This window comes from Hydra vulgaris, chromosome 01 (genome assembly GCF_038396675.1).
Source record: "Hydra vulgaris chromosome 01, alternate assembly HydraT2T_AEP".
In the NCBI taxonomy this organism is placed as follows: Eukaryota; Metazoa; Cnidaria; class Hydrozoa; order Anthoathecata; family Hydridae; genus Hydra; species Hydra vulgaris.
The window spans coordinates 65,551,062-65,568,311 of NC_088920.1; the positions used below are offsets into that span (position 1 = coordinate 65,551,062).

General features: G+C 29.6%; 1 protein-coding gene across 2 annotated transcripts; it reads left to right on the plus strand.

Annotated features, from left to right (window-relative positions):
- The first annotated feature begins 1,627 nt into the window (after window positions 1-1,627).
- On the plus strand, window positions 1,628-4,103 carry LOC105847257 (deleted in azoospermia-like). Of its 2 annotated transcripts, none has more exons than XM_065787142.1 (4): window positions 1,628-1,794; window positions 3,007-3,353; window positions 3,472-3,563; window positions 3,643-4,103. In XM_065787142.1, the coding sequence occupies exons 1-4, from the start codon at window positions 1,755-1,757 to the stop codon at window positions 3,770-3,772; spliced, it is 609 nt and encodes a 202-aa protein (XP_065643214.1). In that variant the 5' UTR covers window positions 1,628-1,754; the 3' UTR covers window positions 3,773-4,103. The 2 variants fall into 2 exon arrangements, with proteins under 2 accessions (XP_065643214.1, XP_065643215.1); XM_065787143.1 differs by lacking the exon at window positions 1,628-1,794 and adding an exon at window positions 2,520-2,608.
- The last annotated feature ends 13,147 nt before the right edge of the window (window positions 4,104-17,250 follow it).

Sequence of the window (17,250 nt, forward strand, 5' to 3'; positions counted from 1 at the left end):
TTTTAGCATTTTCTTAGCATTTGTTTGTTTTAACTTTAAATTTGCTTTTTTCGTTTTTTTATTTGTTTTTTAAATGTTACTCTACCAAGGCATACCACAGTCCTCTGTAAACAAATTAATTGTTTTTACGCGAGTCGACAGTGCTAATATACGAACTCTAATATACAAACCAAAAAACTACAGTATAAATATGTTTTACTTTGTAGTTTTTTGAATATATTATAATATATACAAAAAACTACAGTATTTAAGAAATATATTTATAAGAAATAAATAAATATAAGAATGAACTTTTTTTTTTCAAGTTGTAATAATGGCAAGAAACTTATATGAATCTGTTCAAACCTTAAACATCAAAGTGTTAAAAATAGTTTATATTTTGATTATTTAAAGTTTTACTTTGTTTATTGTTTTTTATTGTTCCTTAAAAAATGAATTAAATATTTCGGATATTTTTCTCAAAAATATTAGTCAGAATACGTTGTACACTGCCTCTGTTAGTGTAGCAGCTTGTTTTCTAAGTTGCACAATTTTTGTTTATAAATTTATTAGGCATGTAAAATCTTAATAAGTTTGTTAGCCTACTATAGTTATGTTCCATTGCTATAGCATAACATACTTTATTATATACATTTTTTCGCATATGGGGTAACTTTGAATAAGGTTCAAAGTTACATAATAGTCAAAAAACGGAAACAACTTAAAAAATTCCTTTGTCATACATATATTATATATAATATTTTTATGAATAAAATTTAAAATATCATTTGTATTAAAAGTCACACATACATACACATTGTTTATGTATGTGAACACACGCAGGTATATAAACATTTATATACGTGTGTGTGAATCATAAACCCATACACATATATAAACATATATGTGTATACATATATCTCAAAAACGTTCAAAGTAACCCCGGTTAACGGTACTTACTTATTTACACATTTCTAAACGCACGGTTTATAAAACATATAACTGTTACAATTGTTTATAATTCAGATTTATAACGATTCAGATCAAGGTCAGGAATGTAGTGAAAAAAAAAGAAGTAAAAAACAAGCTTCGTTAATCAAATAACTAGTTAAAAATTTCATGAAAAAAATTCTTATTTATTTAATTTCAAATTTGAGCTTTTACTACAGTTTTGTTCAAGATAAGAACCGAGGAAGAAGCATTTAAAAACACAAAATTAAAAAAGTCATTGCTTTTTTAATTTAAACTTCTTCAAGTCAAAAAAGTAAATTTAAACTATCAATTATCTAAGGATTTGCGCAATATCTTTTAGTAATATTTTTACATTATAAAGCCATTATGAAAAAGAATTTCGAATGTCTCAAGGTTATAAAAAGTTTTGTTAACTGTTATGTAAATCTTTTTTTTTTTTTTTTTTTTTTATGGGATGTTATTTATTTAAAAAAAAATTCAATTTAATAATTACACATCCACTCGCGCGTATGTGTACACACGTATACACCTACATATATTTTTAAAAAACAATTTTCTTTTGTATCAAAAAAGTTTGTTTTAGCTTAAGGAAATTATATTAAAATATGTTGCATTTTAATATTAAATTAAGTTGCATTTTGGAGCTTTATATAATAGATCCCATACTCCTAAAAATAGTTTAACGAATGTTAAAAATTCCAACCACGTGAATGTGTCAAAAAGTTTTTTAGATCGGACTTGTACAGAAATCTTTTTAAGTTACAAAAGCGAGCATCTAACTTAAAAGGAAATTTTTTTTTAATATGGAAACTGCATATGGATATTACGAGTATCAAGCTTCAGGTAATTTACGATTGTAGTTTAACATAAAATTAAAATAAATATGTAAAAAAGAAAATCCCCAAAAAATGTCCATTTGATTTTGAGATATTGCGGGCGATTTTGTTTACTTAATTCAATTTTTATTTTATTGAGTTTTAAATGTCGTTTAGTAGCAAAAAAAAAAGTTGTTTACATTTTTAATCTTTATGGATAATTGTGTAATCTATATAATCTTTATATAAATATATATATATATATATTTATATATATATATATATATATTTATATATATATATATATATATATATATATATATATATATATATATATATATATATATATATATATATATATATATAAAGATTATAAAGGTATATATATAAATGAGTACACGGGAAAATTTAAAAAGTTTTGAGAAAGTATATATTCATCATTTTAAAAAGTTATCATATAAAGCATAGAAGTAAATTAGAAAAAATTATTTCTTGATTAATATATCTGAAGTTTACATTTTTAATAAAGTATTTGTAACTTTTATTAAAAATATTTCTATCCTAACTTTATTCAGACTTTTATAAATTTAATATATAAACCTTTTTAAATTAGCTTTAACAATAGAATGCTGATAACAATTCGAAAAAATTGTTGATAATAACATTATTCGATTTGACAATCGAATTGTGATGTGAAATGACCTCACGTGTATTACAATAAATATTTCGTTTTTTGCAATAAAATGCAGTATTGAGAAAATGTAAGGTTTTCGCAGATGTTAAGTTTATCTCAAGAAAATAAATGCTATAGAATTAAAGTCATTCTATATATTTTACAATAGGTATTTTATTAAAAAAAATTTTTTAAAAAAATTTTTGGAGGGCCTAGACCTCCCTGCCCCCCCCCCCTCGCGGTTACGGCTCTGTGTGTGTGTGTGTGTATATATATATATATATATATATATATATATATATATATATATATATATATATATATATATATTTATATATATATATATATATATATATATATATATATATATATATATATATATTTATATATATATATATATATATATATATATATATATATATATATATATATATATATATATATATATATATATATATAAAGGTTGCGGAATTATAAAGGTATTTCAGAATTACTTTTATAATATTTTGATAATTATTTCTATTATTATTAATTTTATTAATGTTGTTATTATTATTATTGTTATAGAGCATGAAATGACACCTTGGTATCCTACGTCATTCTTTAAACAATCGGATGGTAGTTTAATGGCTTATCCACCTTCGTTTTTTAATTTTATTCCGCCGGTTTATAAGATACTCGCTCAAAAGGAAAAGTGCGAATCATTTTCAAACTGCTCTCCCAATAGCGAACAAATGAATAAAGCCTTTCTATCTCTGGCTTATCCATGTCACTTGCATATCAACTGTTGCGTCTTTCACAGAAACGAAATGGAAGAACCTTACTTGCTCGATAAACAATGTTGCCCAGCAATAAAGGCTCATCGAGCTATTTTTTACCGAAACAAAATTTTTGTTGGTTCTTTAGCTAGAAAGGTTTTATTTTTATTTTAATTATTTATATTCCTAATTCCGACGATAATAAAAAAATAAATTACGTATATGCAATACTTTCAAACCATTGCATTTTACTTTCAAATTTTTGCATTATTAGACTAGCCCGGCCGATTTAGCACAATTTTTTAAAAAGTTCGGAAAAGTTATTGCAGCTAAAGTAATTATGGATTCTGGCGGCAACTCCAAAGGGTAGTTTTTCAAATTTTTTAAATTCTTTTAACTTAAATTTAAATACAAATATTTAAATACAAGCAATTTAACTTTTTAGATACGGATTTGTTTCTTTTGCTTCAGAAGATACAGTTAACTCCATTCTTAGCCAAGGTGCTATCTACATGGAGAAAAAGAGGATTGCTGTGGCATTTGCGATCCGCAAGAAGCATGATGACGAAATATAGTGTAACAGCTTTTCGTTATATTTTATATAAACAATTTTCTTTAAGTTTTTGTTAAAACTTGTACGTTTATTTACGACTTATTTGTATGGCCTATTGTTTGGCAGATTATTTATGTGTTTTTAGTATTCGTTTGGATGATTATTGCAAAGTATATTTTATAAATTGCAGTGATTTTATAAAAACCAGTGATTTTAAAAAAGTTTTTTTGAAGAAGTTTTTAATCATTTTTAACCATGCAACCATATTTGTACAGCTATTATTTTTTTAATATTTTGAATCTCTGGAGATTTACTTTACTTAATTAGAAAAGAAAAGCATGTATATATTTTAAGTGTAAACTGTTTTTTTTTTGTTTTTTTTACTGTTTATAAACTACATAATTTGATATTTGGCTGATTCGAAAGCCAAATTCTAATGCGTTGATGAGACTTCGTTTGCACTAACGTTAATAGCTTAAAAGCTAAAAGTCATATCGTTGCTTGATAAACTGCGCGATAATTATCAAAAACTCACCCACTGTCAAATTCGCGATCAACCTTGCCTGAAAAGATCAAAATAGTCCTTTTACGGAAGCATTATATAGACCTTAGGGGCTGTTTAAATAATACGTGACAGTCTTAGGGGGGAAAGGGGTATTGGAAAGTGTCACCAAATATCACATGGGGGAGGGGGGGTGGTTTGCTACAGTGTGACGTAATAAATAACTTTTTAAATTAAATTTTTTATCACTGCGTAATTTTTTAAAATTGCAAACTTCGAGATAATTATACACAATACAAAAATTTTCAAGAAAAATGCTATGCAACAACTTCACAAGTAGCTAGCGTTTATTGTTTAGCGGAGCGTAACAAATGAAAATAAAAAATTCAAATTAGTTTCTTCCTAAGTTACTAGTAAGTAATTGCAGACATAAACAGAAATTTTGATTCTACAAACATAAAAAAACCAGATTGTGGGCGATTATTCTAAAGCATTTTATGTTACTGTTAAAAACCCAATTTTATTTTTTAACGAATATTTGTAAAAATATACTAAAAATTTTAGTATAAATAGTTGTTTAAAATTTGATCTTTAAACATAAATATAACTCTTGATTGTCATCTGATCTATAAATATTTTAGTTTTACAGCACTTTAATTTTTAATGTTATTGTTATTATTACTTTTAATGTTTTGTGTCACTCTATTATAATGAATTTGTCGAGCTACTTTAGTTACCTTATCATTTTTATTATATATTAAGTTATTTAGTTACTATGATATAACATTTTAGTAATAGTAGTACTATCATTAATGGTATTATTAAAACTATCTTTACTATATACTTATTTATCGTAATGATTGTAAGGAAAATTAATTTTTTGTTGTTGATGTTGTTATAGATTAAAAATGTCTAGTAAAAAAGAAAAACTTTACAAATCTATTTATGAATGATATTTAAAAGCATTTGCAAACAAACCGAAGCAAAAGTCGCAAGAAGAAACAAATAAAATCTGGTCTAAGATTAAAACAAAGAGCAAAACATTATCCGAATTAAATGTAGAAGTTGAAAAAAATTAAAAGAGCTAAAACAAATCGAACTCCGATATAAAGTTGGTATTTTATCTTACTGGACAAAATTACCGAACCAAGTACCAAATACACCAAAAAAGCATGTGGTTGAATCTAAAATCAGTTTTGATGGCGTGACTGATGCGACCCCATCAATTTCAACTCGGGAAGAGTGTGAAAAAAAACCTTCAATTTCTCAAAAGTTTTAACAAAACAAGCCCCGAAACAAGATCAGTTGAAAGATAAAATTTTTATTTTACAAAAAGATATTGCATATCTCACTGAAAAAAAAATATTGCAACTTGTTTTCACAAGAAGACTACCAAATACTAGGCCAAAAGCAAAAACCTTTGGTAGAAAAAAACCGAGATCTTGTACTTCGTCAAAAAGCCACTGAACGCCAGACAGCAACCAGACTAAAAAAAAAAAAAGCTATAGAAGCATTAGTTCCAGATATTAGAAAAAAGGTGTGTGGAATTAAAAATTCAGTATCAAAAGGTCTACCGCTAGCCTGTGATCAGATCAGTTTAATAAAAGCAATAGTAGATATTGTCATGAAAGGGTCTGCTTCTGATGATAGGAGAAGAACTGAAATGGTTCGAAATGTAAAAACATTAAATGACTTGGTTGAAGAATTGAAAAATCATGGTTACAATCTCTCGAGATCAGGAGTTTACTTAAGATTACTTCCAAGCAGATCATTGAGCACAGAAGGAAAAAGACATGTTAAAACTGCACCTGTCCGGTTAATAAGAGCACAAAATTCTGAGCATAAATATCATGCAGACACAAAATTTGCCAAATCATCCCTTGAAGAACTTGCGGCAGTTTTGGGTCCTAAAGAAGCGACGTTTCACTCCCATGATGATAAAGCAAGGGTGCCAATTGGATTGACAGTTGCAAGCAAATATACAGGTACAAGGTAACTTTAGCTTATCATAATTTTGTAATTGCTCCTTAACACAAACTTATTCCTTCAGTAATTGCAGCCATAGAAATTAAAAAGGAATGCATGGAAAAACAAGCAGTCACATACTCTGGCGCAACATACATAGCAATCAGATGTACAAAACATGATTCATCAATAGCACTTAGTCACTTAGAAGACATGAACAGAATAGACCATCTTCCTGCATTTAAAAGCAGCTTATTTACTGAAGATGGAGTTAGCAAACCAGTCATGATTATAACTGTTGATGGTGGGCCAGATGAAAATCCAAGATATGAAAAAACAATTCATTGTGCCAAGGCTTATTTCAAAGAGCATGACCTTGACGGAATGTTTGTGGCCACTAATGCTCCTGGCAGAAGTGCCTTTAACAGGGTAGAGAGAAGAATGGCTCCGCTAAGCCATGACCGAGCAGGAATTATGTTTCCATTTGATCATTTTGAAAGCCATCTTAGTTTAATAGGAGAAACAACAGACAAAGTTATGGAGAAGGCAAACTTTGCCAAAGCAGATGAATTTCTTGCACAAATTTGGTCTAGCACAGTCATTGATGGATTTGAAACTAAAGCCGAGTACATAAAACCAAACAGTGAAAAATGTGTACAGTTAAAACATTTCGGAGCAGAGTGGCATGCTAAATATGTCAGAGAAAGTCAATACTTCCTTCAAGTTGTAAAATGTAGTGATCAAAAATGCTGTGGTCATCGTTGCAGCTCACTGTTTCATCTTATTCCAACTAGTTTTCTTCTACCACCAATTTTTTTGTTCCAAGAAGAAGATGGTCTTGAATGCAATAATACAAAGAACAACTTTGTATCTCTCTTTTTAAACTTATCACTTTACAAAATAATTTTGCAAAGAGATAATCCCAATGGATTGCCATACGACTACTCATGTCCATGCATTCAAAATTCCTTACCAAAAAGAATTTGTACCAATTGCAGTTTATATTTTGCAACTGTCAAGTCAATGAAACAACACAAAACAGTTTGCTCAAGTATTGGATATTCGAATAAGATTCAAAAAATTAGACCTCAAAACCTAGTTGCTCAACGTCTATCTGAACTCATGTGTGTCTTTTTAAGTTCGAACAAATAAACAATTGAGTGGTATGATCAAGACGATGTTGATACCTCTGACCTCAACTGGCCTTCAAAAATTATATAAAAACATGGAACTCCAATACTTGAAGGACAAGAACAAAGTCCGATTTGGGAACAAATTTAGTTTTTAGACAAATATAAATCAATTGTATTTTTTTATAAAAATAAACTATTACAATTGAATCGATGTATACAAAAACGTTTTAAGTCATAAAAACTATTTTTAAGTCAGACAACTTTAACTATGTATAACACATATATATATATCACAAATTTTGATATATATTTCAACAAATCTAATATTTAAAGATGTCAAAAAGCACCCAGATTTTTTTTTGAATTCATTAAAGTAATAATTTTGGATTTAATAAGTTTTTTTCTCGTTCTCCGAAAAAATAGTTTTTATGGCTTAGAACGTTTTTGTATACATCGATTCAATTAAAATGTACACTTATAAACATTTTTTTTTGTCTTTGTCACGTCACACAGGGATGGGGGGGGGGGGGTTCTTCAAAATGTCACATGGGGAGGGGGGTGTTAGAAAAACGACAAAAAAAGTATCACGTATTATTTGAACAGCCCCTTATGAGTACATTTAGATTATTTTTTAAAATTTTTAATTTTTGACAGAGCCAGATTTTTGCGTTTTAACGGGTGGACTTTGGATTTGATGTTGTTGTTGTTCTTATTTAGAAGCCCAGAATTCCTTACGGTCTTATTACAGAGCGCCACGGAAGAGCATTTAACTAGGAAGCTCATGCTTCCATCCTTACCAATGTCGCTAAATGGGTTAGAGCCGGTGTCGAACCTCTTTGTTCAGAGCCAGAACTGTAACCACGGCTGCAATAAATTAATAATGATTCCAATAATAAAAAATAAAATATTCGAAATGGTTAACTTCCAAGCATGGTATTACCTCAAAACTTTTATATCTTTATGATGAAATCAAATGAAGAACAGCTACGCGAAATCAGACAAATCCATTCTTAAAAGTTTTAATATACCTTGATATTTTAAATTCCTTGTTTTCTGTTGGCAACATAATAATGTCACTAACATAGAATACATCGACAAGGGTTACGGTTTACAGAACATAGAAAATTTTCTTAAAATAGTTTTATTAGAGGTTTTTTATGAAGGGATAAAATTTGGATTAGTCTGCATAAGCATCAGAATAGGGAAATATCTGGTTTTGCATCATTTCAGCATATTTGATAACGATGCTGGTATTACAAAATGAACTATTATAATGGCTATTAATATATTATATACCAATAATAAACAACATTGTTTATTATTGGTATCACCATGTCTTTTATTTTAATTCACTGCATTGTACTTTTGACTAATAACTGCTTATTGCACAAAGCCTACTCCACTAAATTAATCTTTTGCCAAAATATCCTGAAAAATAATCCTAAAAAAGACTGCAGTTGCAGTCATTTTTAAGATTATTTGTACCAATAATAGACTTACTGTCTGTCAGCAAGGACAACAACACGGGTTTCGAAGTGGTGGAGGGGGCACAATCATCGATTTGTAAAAAAAGTCCTTCATATCTAGATTTTTCTTGAACAAAAATGGTCTTTTAGAAAAAAGTGCCCCCTCTCTGGTCAGTGTCTTGCAGAAAGCTAACTCTGGAACACTTTACCTGCTTTCACCAAACGTCACTTTAAGGAGGTTTTCAATGTCCACAAGTTTCACAGTAGATAAAGGTCGGGAACCTGTCACTAATTTTGGCTTCATCTTTGAATGAAATGCCTTTGCTTTCAATAGTGACTAATAATTGTTTGTACTTCCAATATAATCATTATCTCCACTTACAGTAACAATGGTCTTTTTTTTTACTCATAGGAATGAACGAGTATTCTCTTTAGTTCTTGCAATCCAACATGCGGTTTGTATGTCGCTGCTGCAGCCGCTTTGAAATCATCCGATACCCAGTCCTTACCGTAAACAAACACTTCATCGGCATGCATTTTTAATATCTCATGATTCTTTTTGGTTGTAGTAATATTTGACTTGTTTGGTGTGTCTTGTAATATTCTTCTAAATAGGTGGTGACACGGTAAAAAGGAATGACCTCGTACTGGAAATATTAAGAAAACATCTTTAATGATCTAACTTCCGTTACACGTGACGCTTGCCAAAAATGGCAAAAGACCTTACTAAGAAAGCGGTACATTGCATTTGCAATCTCGTTTGAACCACGTGCTGCTTCACTGTTAATCCATGTATAACAGTAACTTTTTCCTGATGACATATTACAGATTACAAAATTGTATAAGCCTAGGTGTCTAGCATAGAAAGCTTTCTGAACAGGCTCCTTAGGCAGAACTTATACCTACTGCAGATTGTATATAATCTTTTATTTGTCTTCATCAGAGTTCTTTAGTAAGCGGTAAAGTTCAGCACGCTTATGCAAATGAAATTTCCGTTGAAGTTTTAGTTCAGCTACATCCTAGAGTTTTGACTCGTTCATAATGAAATTTTTCGTAAATGGTACATGCATCTACTTGTGGACCACTAAAACCAATGTTAAACAGAAACAAAAACATCTGATACAAGACTTTGTGTTCTTCAGTACAGTTATTATACATCTTCCACAAGTTTTTACAACTTTTTAATTCAGACGGCAGATATATGCATACACTTTTGCCTTTACCGTAATGACTTTCTTTGCCTCTCTATCGGCTAATAATTGTTTTTCCTTTTTTGCAACAGATTTGTGAGATATTCTGTGACCACCTCAACCCTCCGTTGGCAGGTCACTACTAACATGTGAATTTTTTTTTAATTTTCTGTTTTGTTGTAAATATTATGTGGTTTGTTTTGATAAAGTTGGTTGGTTGTTGGCTTTGTCTAATTTTGCACCAAATGCTAAATTGGAATAGTCTGCTTTTGCAAAATATTAGTAACTTGTCTATGTAATCGCAGTAAGATAGAACCCGCTTTTCTTGAAAATTATTTATAAGCCAATGAAAATAATTGTCTATTATACACAGTACACATAATCTCATTTTTGGTAAACATTGGATTTGCATGGGAGCACGTCAAATGAGGATGGTTTACAAAAAATTACTAATTGATATATTTGGTAAAAAAACACAACGTTATTTTATAGTAGAACAAAGTTCTTTTTGTATATTCTAAAACTTAACAGCAAAACTCTTTACAGCCCCCTCATTTTAGGGGTAGGGGGGGGGGTTCAATTTATTACATGGTTATTACTCTAAAATACGAAAAAAAAATTTGATGGAACTTAACATTTTTCTTTATGAATATTGATTTACTTAAGAGTAACGTAGTTTTTTTTTCTAAATTTATTATCTTAAACATTAAAAACATAGGATTCAACCTTATTATTAATGTTTAAAATTCAAATTTAACTTGGTCAAAACTAAAACATTTTAAAACATCTCATCTAAAGTACTAAAGGGTCAAGATAAGTTTTCTACAGAGGCCATTAGAGTTGGAAGTTACTGGAAGAGAAAAGATTAAGTTTATAGAGCAAGATAATGATTGACAGACGACTTAAAAGGTTGCAAACTCTATGAATCAGGAAGGCAAGATGAAGAAAGCGAATTTCAAAGAACTGATTTTCAAGGAAAAAAAACTAGAAGAATAAGAATTTTTGGAGCACTTTAGAACAGTCACAGTAAAAGTTCGAGACTTAATTGAATGAAAAGTTACATGAGAATAAATTTTAGTAGATAGCAGAAGAGACGCTAGCTTCTTAAAGCAGTGTCCATTATAGAATTTGTAGAAAAGAGAAAGAGAAGCAACATTACAACGATAAAATAATAGTTGAAGTTGGCTGCTAAAGCAGCTCCAACTATGTTTACATTACGTTTTTGCACCTTGTCTAAAGGAAAAAGGGTATCGTTGAAACATCCGCTCCAGATATGGAAACAGTATTCCATACAAGGACAAATTTGAGATTTATAGAGATAAAGAATAGAATCTGGAGTAATAAAGTGGCGAGCACGATAAAGAGCAGCCTTAGCAGATTCTAATTTTGCAATTGCCCTAAGCTGTAGCAGAAGTGAGATCCTTTTCAAGCTGAAATGCCCCTTTCAAGCAATCAGAGAATGGTGGCTTCCTATCAAAACAAGAATAAATAGTAGTATCATCAGCGAACTATGCCACCTTGGATATGAGAATATCTGAAAAATTGTTAATGTAAAATAAAAAAAAGTATAGGGCTAAGGATAGAACCTTGATTAACCCCTGAAGTTACGGGATACGAAGAAGAGTGCTGTCCATCGAGGACAACTTTTATACTACAATTAGTAAGAAAGGATCTTAAATCAAAAATCTTAAAAATGTTACCTCATACACCATAAGAACATAGCTTATGGAGAAGACTGGTATGCAAACTTTATCAAAAGTTTTAGAAATGTCAATAACGATAGCCTTAATTTCTCCATATCTATCTAATGCATGATAAAGCCTATCGGTTATTACTGTTAGCAAATTAGCAGTAGTACGAGCCCATATTAATGATCAGAAAAGTAAGTTATTAGATTCAAGATGAGAGATTAAGTGCTTGTTAATTAAAGATTCAAAAACTATGATAGGGAGAAGACTAATGGGAGGGTAGTTAAATAAGTCATATTGCTCTCCAGAGTTTTAGAAAATAGGGATTTCAGATGCCGTTGTCCAGCAGGCTGGAAAACAAGACTTTGATAAGCACTTGTTAAATAGTTTTGAAAGTATAGACAACAGCTCCGGAAAACACTTCTGCAACACTATAACTGGTATGTTGTCTGGACCACAAGCTCTAGAAGAGTCTAAGCAGGAAATCACTTTAGATACAGAAGCTGGAGTGATACACTCTAAGAAAAAATCCGTTATATACAACGAACTGCATCTGTCGCTATTGCACCAACGGGTTTTCCGTTATGTTAACGGATTAAAATTTTAACGGATTGAAGTTCGTCGATATAAATCCGTTGAAATTATGGATTTATTCCGTTCGTGCAACAAACAGTTCGTTAAAATAAAGGAATTATTTTGCTGGGCGGCTTTTGCTGTTTTGGTAAAATAAAGAATTTACTACGAATTGAATAGTTTATTATTCCCTTCATTATAATTAGAAAGGAATTAAGCCAGATAAAATTGAGATTTCATTACAAAATAGTCCTTATTTTTAGTATATAGATTATTTTATTATGATATTCAACATCTGATACAAGCAGTACTACTTATACTAACTAACTTGATCGGGAGAGATGTTTTAGCAAGCTTTAAAAACGTTTTAACTTTTTAATTGAAAACTAATTAAATATTTATAATAATATAATTCAATATAGAAACTTTCTATTAAAACAAAAATTAAAAAATTTAAAATTATAAAAAGTTTCTTAATATATATTTTAATAATACAGTTATTATTTTAAAATACAATAAAGAAAATATTGAATATAAATGATATACCATAACACAAATTGGTAAATTTTTACTAATAACCCTGAAAGAAACATTTGTTGCTAACTTTTTATTTCTAAATTGCAAATAAAAATTATGTAATTTTATTAGTTCTACATTTCAATGTATTAAACTAAATTTTATTTAATAATAATAAACACGTTAAAAGTTAATAAAAATTAATATTAGAATTTAAACTTGATACCTCATGCCTGAATACCACATGTCTAGTAGTAAGTAGCAAGTTCTATACAAATATAAACAAGCAATATATAAACTTATTTGTAACTAACATAAAAAAATTGCAATAAAAAAAAATAGTTTTTCAACTAATTTAAACTTACTGTGTGATAGAGCATGACACGTATCTAAAATAGCAAATTATAAAAGCATATACAAACTTAAATATACAAATTATAACAATCCATATATGATCTTTGCTGTAACTAGCCTAAATAAACACCCATAGAAAAAAATGCAAGTAAACATTTTACAACTGATCAAACTTATAGTGTGATATTGCATGTCACGTGCCTAAAATTAAAAAAGCATATAAACAAATTATATCTAAACTTAGCTGCAACTAGTTTAAACAAATATACCCATTAAAATAATTGCAAGTAATTATTTAAATTTGATACCTCGTGCCTGAATGAACCATGTCTAAAGTAGCAAGTTTAATACAAATATAAACAAGCAATATATAAACTTAGTTGCAACTGACATAAAAAAATTGCAAGTAAAAAAAAATAAAAATAGATTTACAACTAATTTAAACTTACCGTGTGATACAGCATGACCTGTGACTAAAATAGCAAATTATAAAAGCATATACAAATTTAAATATATAAATTATAACAACCCATAAATGAGCCCATGAGATGCATGGTGGTATAAGTCACTTTTTTCAATATTTTGAGTTATTTCCATTAATTGCTAGCATTTTGTTTATTCTATTACATGGCAAAGTGGTATATCTCTAATGATATTGATAATGATGCTGGAACTGTTTTTTGTTATGCTCCTCACTAAACAGTTGTTTTTGTTCACAGCTATAGTGAAATTAGTCAGACTTTTCAAAACTAGATATGAGTGACTTATACCACTATGCATCTCAGGGGCTCATATAAACTTTGCTGTAACTAGCCTAAATAAATACTCATAAAAAAAATGCAAGTAAACATTTTACAACTGACGAAACTTACAGTGTGATATTGCATGTCGCATGCTTAAAATAGTCAATCATAAAAGCATATAAACAAATTATATGTAAACTTAGCTGCAACTAGTTTAAATAATTATACCTCATGCCTGAATGAACCATGTATAAAGTAGCAAGTTCTATACAAAAATAAACAAACAATGTATGAACTTAGTTGCAACTAATATAAAAAAATTGCAAGTAAAAAAAAAAAAAATAGTTTTACAACTAATTTAAACTTACAGTGTGATATAGCATAACACATGTCTAAAATAGCAAATCATAAAAGCATATACAAACTTAAATATAAAATTAAAACAATCCCTTTATAAACTTTGCTATACAGGTAGACGGGCCCCAAAAACCACATGATTTTTTCTTTTGCTGTATCTTTTGTACAAAACAAACAATTTAACTTTATTTTGCTTTTTTATATGCTTTTATATGGTAAAAGTTCTTCCCAGGAGTTTAGAAGTATTTTGGTATTTTTTGTTTGCTTTTTTTTTTCAGTAAAGTTTCGCTATATTTTAGTACGGGACCTCAAAAACCGCATGGCTTAAATTGTTTATAACTTTTATGAAATTAGTTGCAACTTTCCAATTTTTTGGAATAGCTTGTTATATTAAAATCCCCTTCATATGGTAGTTTGATTGCAAACTTATATTTTAGGGAAGTACCTAAAGCGCTACAAAAACCACATGCTTGGAACCCCAAAAACCACATTAATTATATTATTTTTAACAAAAATATAAGTGATATTACAAAAATTCATGATTTAAAGTAGATTTGTAGTAGTTGGAGCTATCTTTTTGATGATAATGAATTTATATAGAGATTTTATTTTACGCTCCTGCTTAGAGGATAGTTTTAGTTCAGTTTGCAGTATGTGAATTTGCGATATTAGTTTATTTGTAAGCAAATAAATAAACATGAGTAACAGCAACAAAAAATTCAAAACTCGCTTGCAAATGAGTCACTAAATCCAAGTTCTAATGCTGAAGCACTAATTAAAAGAAAAGCTATATTAGAAAAAAACAAACAACTTGAAGCTGCTGTTCAATGGTGTAAAGAAAACAATGTAAGAGGACATGCTGCTATTAAAACAAGACAATATCCACTTATTAAAGATCGTGAAACAATAAACCGTAGACTTGATGGGAAAATAGTCAATGGTCTTGAAAGACAGTACTGTGCAATTCTCTTGGAGGAAGAAGAGATGTCAATTGTTTCATACATTAAGAATAAAAATCGAGCAATGCAAGGCATAAACAAAGCAGAACTAACAAAACTTGTCCTTGAAGTTCTGAAAGTTAGACAATACACAAATAAAAGATTGAAAGGTGGCAGAAAATTCATAGCATTATCTGCAAATGCAAAAAATGCTTTGACACAAAACAAGTATTTATGTTTCTTATATATATTTTTAAAAGGTAGTAATAGTCAACATGTTAAGATATAAAGAGATTGCTTGTAGTCCAGGAGTTGAAGCTTTGTAAGAGAAGCTTTTTTAGTTAATTTTTTATTTTTGTTTTAAACACAGGTTAGGTAAATCGTTTTGGATGCGCTTTAAAGCTAAGAATCCAAGCTTAACACTCAAGCGACAAGGAAATGTGTCAATAAATAGAGCTCTCAATTGCACGAGGGAAATGGCATGTCTCCACCTTGGTATGAGTAAACTTTGACTTTTTTATTTATTTCATAATATACTATAGCTTCATTTAAAATTTAACTCATAGCTACACCTTTTTATTAGTTTATGTATTGCTACTGTACATTCATGAAAAATAGTTCTACCAAAACTGAGTTACTAATTAATTTTCATGGTTGCCTTTAGACGCTCTTGCAGAAGAATTGATTGAGACTGGCATTATGACTGAAGCAGTACAAAAGGGGACAGGAGTTTGGTCTGGAAATATTGATACATGCAGAATATTTAATCACGACGAAACACCACAGTTCATCAATTTTGGTGTTGATGGTACTCCTGCTGGTCTTGTTTTTGCTGCAAAAGGGAAAACATGTTGTAAAATGATCGGAGAGAACCGTGAATGCGTCACCATACATCCTCTAGTATCATTTTCAGGTAGTTATTGCCTTATCACTTTTTTGATAAATATTTATAATATGGATTGAATAGATGATATGTATTATCTTTCTTTGTAATTGTAGGAGACCTTTGTGTCTGTCAAGTACTTTTTGGTACCGTTGGAATAACTAATCAAATGGCTCCAAAGGAAGCTGTGGTAAGTACTCCGCATCTTCTGATAACAATTTGCAACCATGGTGTATCTGATCACAACTCGTTATTAGATATGTACAAAGAGTTTGATGAATATCTTACTGAAAAAAAAGTGGCACGACCAGTAGTTTTGCTTTCTGATGGGCATTGTTCACGCTTTAATTTTGATGTCTTAAAGTTTTTACAATCGAAAAACATACGTATGTTCTTAACTCCACCAGATACCACTGGTCTGACACAGCTTTTAGACCAACTCAACAAAAACCTTCATCATGAGTATCGTGGTATGAAAGAAAATATTTTTACTGATTTCAATTCACTAAATAAAGAAGCTTTTATGATGATTTTAGGACGTATTTGGAACAACTGGGCCCCAAGACAATCTATAATCAAAGCTGCAAGACGTGTAGGAGTAACTTCCACATCATTAAGCGTCAATGACATGCAACAGGACAAGTTTGCACGAGCTGCTTTGTGTATTGATTTTTTAAAAAGTGTTACATCCAGTACAACAACTCCTGGAAGTTATACTATTAAATCTCCTGATAAAAGAAAAAATTCAGCTCAGTATTGGAAAGAAAAGTTTGAGCGTTCTCAAGAGCTTATTCAAGAGATTCAACTTGAAGAAATTTCTGGCTTACTGACAGTACAGAAAGTTAAGCCGAAAGTTTCCAAACTTACTACAAGGGTTACGCAGGTTCACGGATCAATGAAAGGAAAAAATGTGTTGGACTTAGTGAAGGTAATTCAAGATAATAAAAATCAAGAAATAAAAGATAAGGAAGAAAAAAGATGGAACGAAGAAAAACAAAAAGAAGCATTTTTACGGTGTAAAAATGAATGCAGCTGTGGAGAAGGTGTGTGCCATGCCATAAAGCTACAGCAATGCTCTTCTTGCCACAATGTACAAAAATCTGTCTGTGGAAAGTTATCTTGTAAAGTGGATGGAAAAAAACCAATATTGTTTTTAGCTGCTGCAGTAACCAACAACTCACTCAAACGTAAG

What these genes read in the sequence shown, in the direction of transcription:
- LOC105847257 (XM_065787142.1), top strand. Translation starts at nt 1,755, where the DNA reads ATGGAAACTGCATATGGATATTACGAGTATCAAGCTTCAG. An exon ending in TTACGAGTATCAAGCTTCAG is followed by an intron (nt 1,795 to 3,006) that starts GTAATTTACGAT and finishes TTATTGTTATAG; the next exon opens with AGCATGAAATGACACCTTGG. An exon ending in TCTGGCGGCAACTCCAAAGG is followed by an intron (nt 3,564 to 3,642) that starts GTAGTTTTTCAA and finishes TTAACTTTTTAG; the next exon opens with ATACGGATTTGTTTCTTTTG.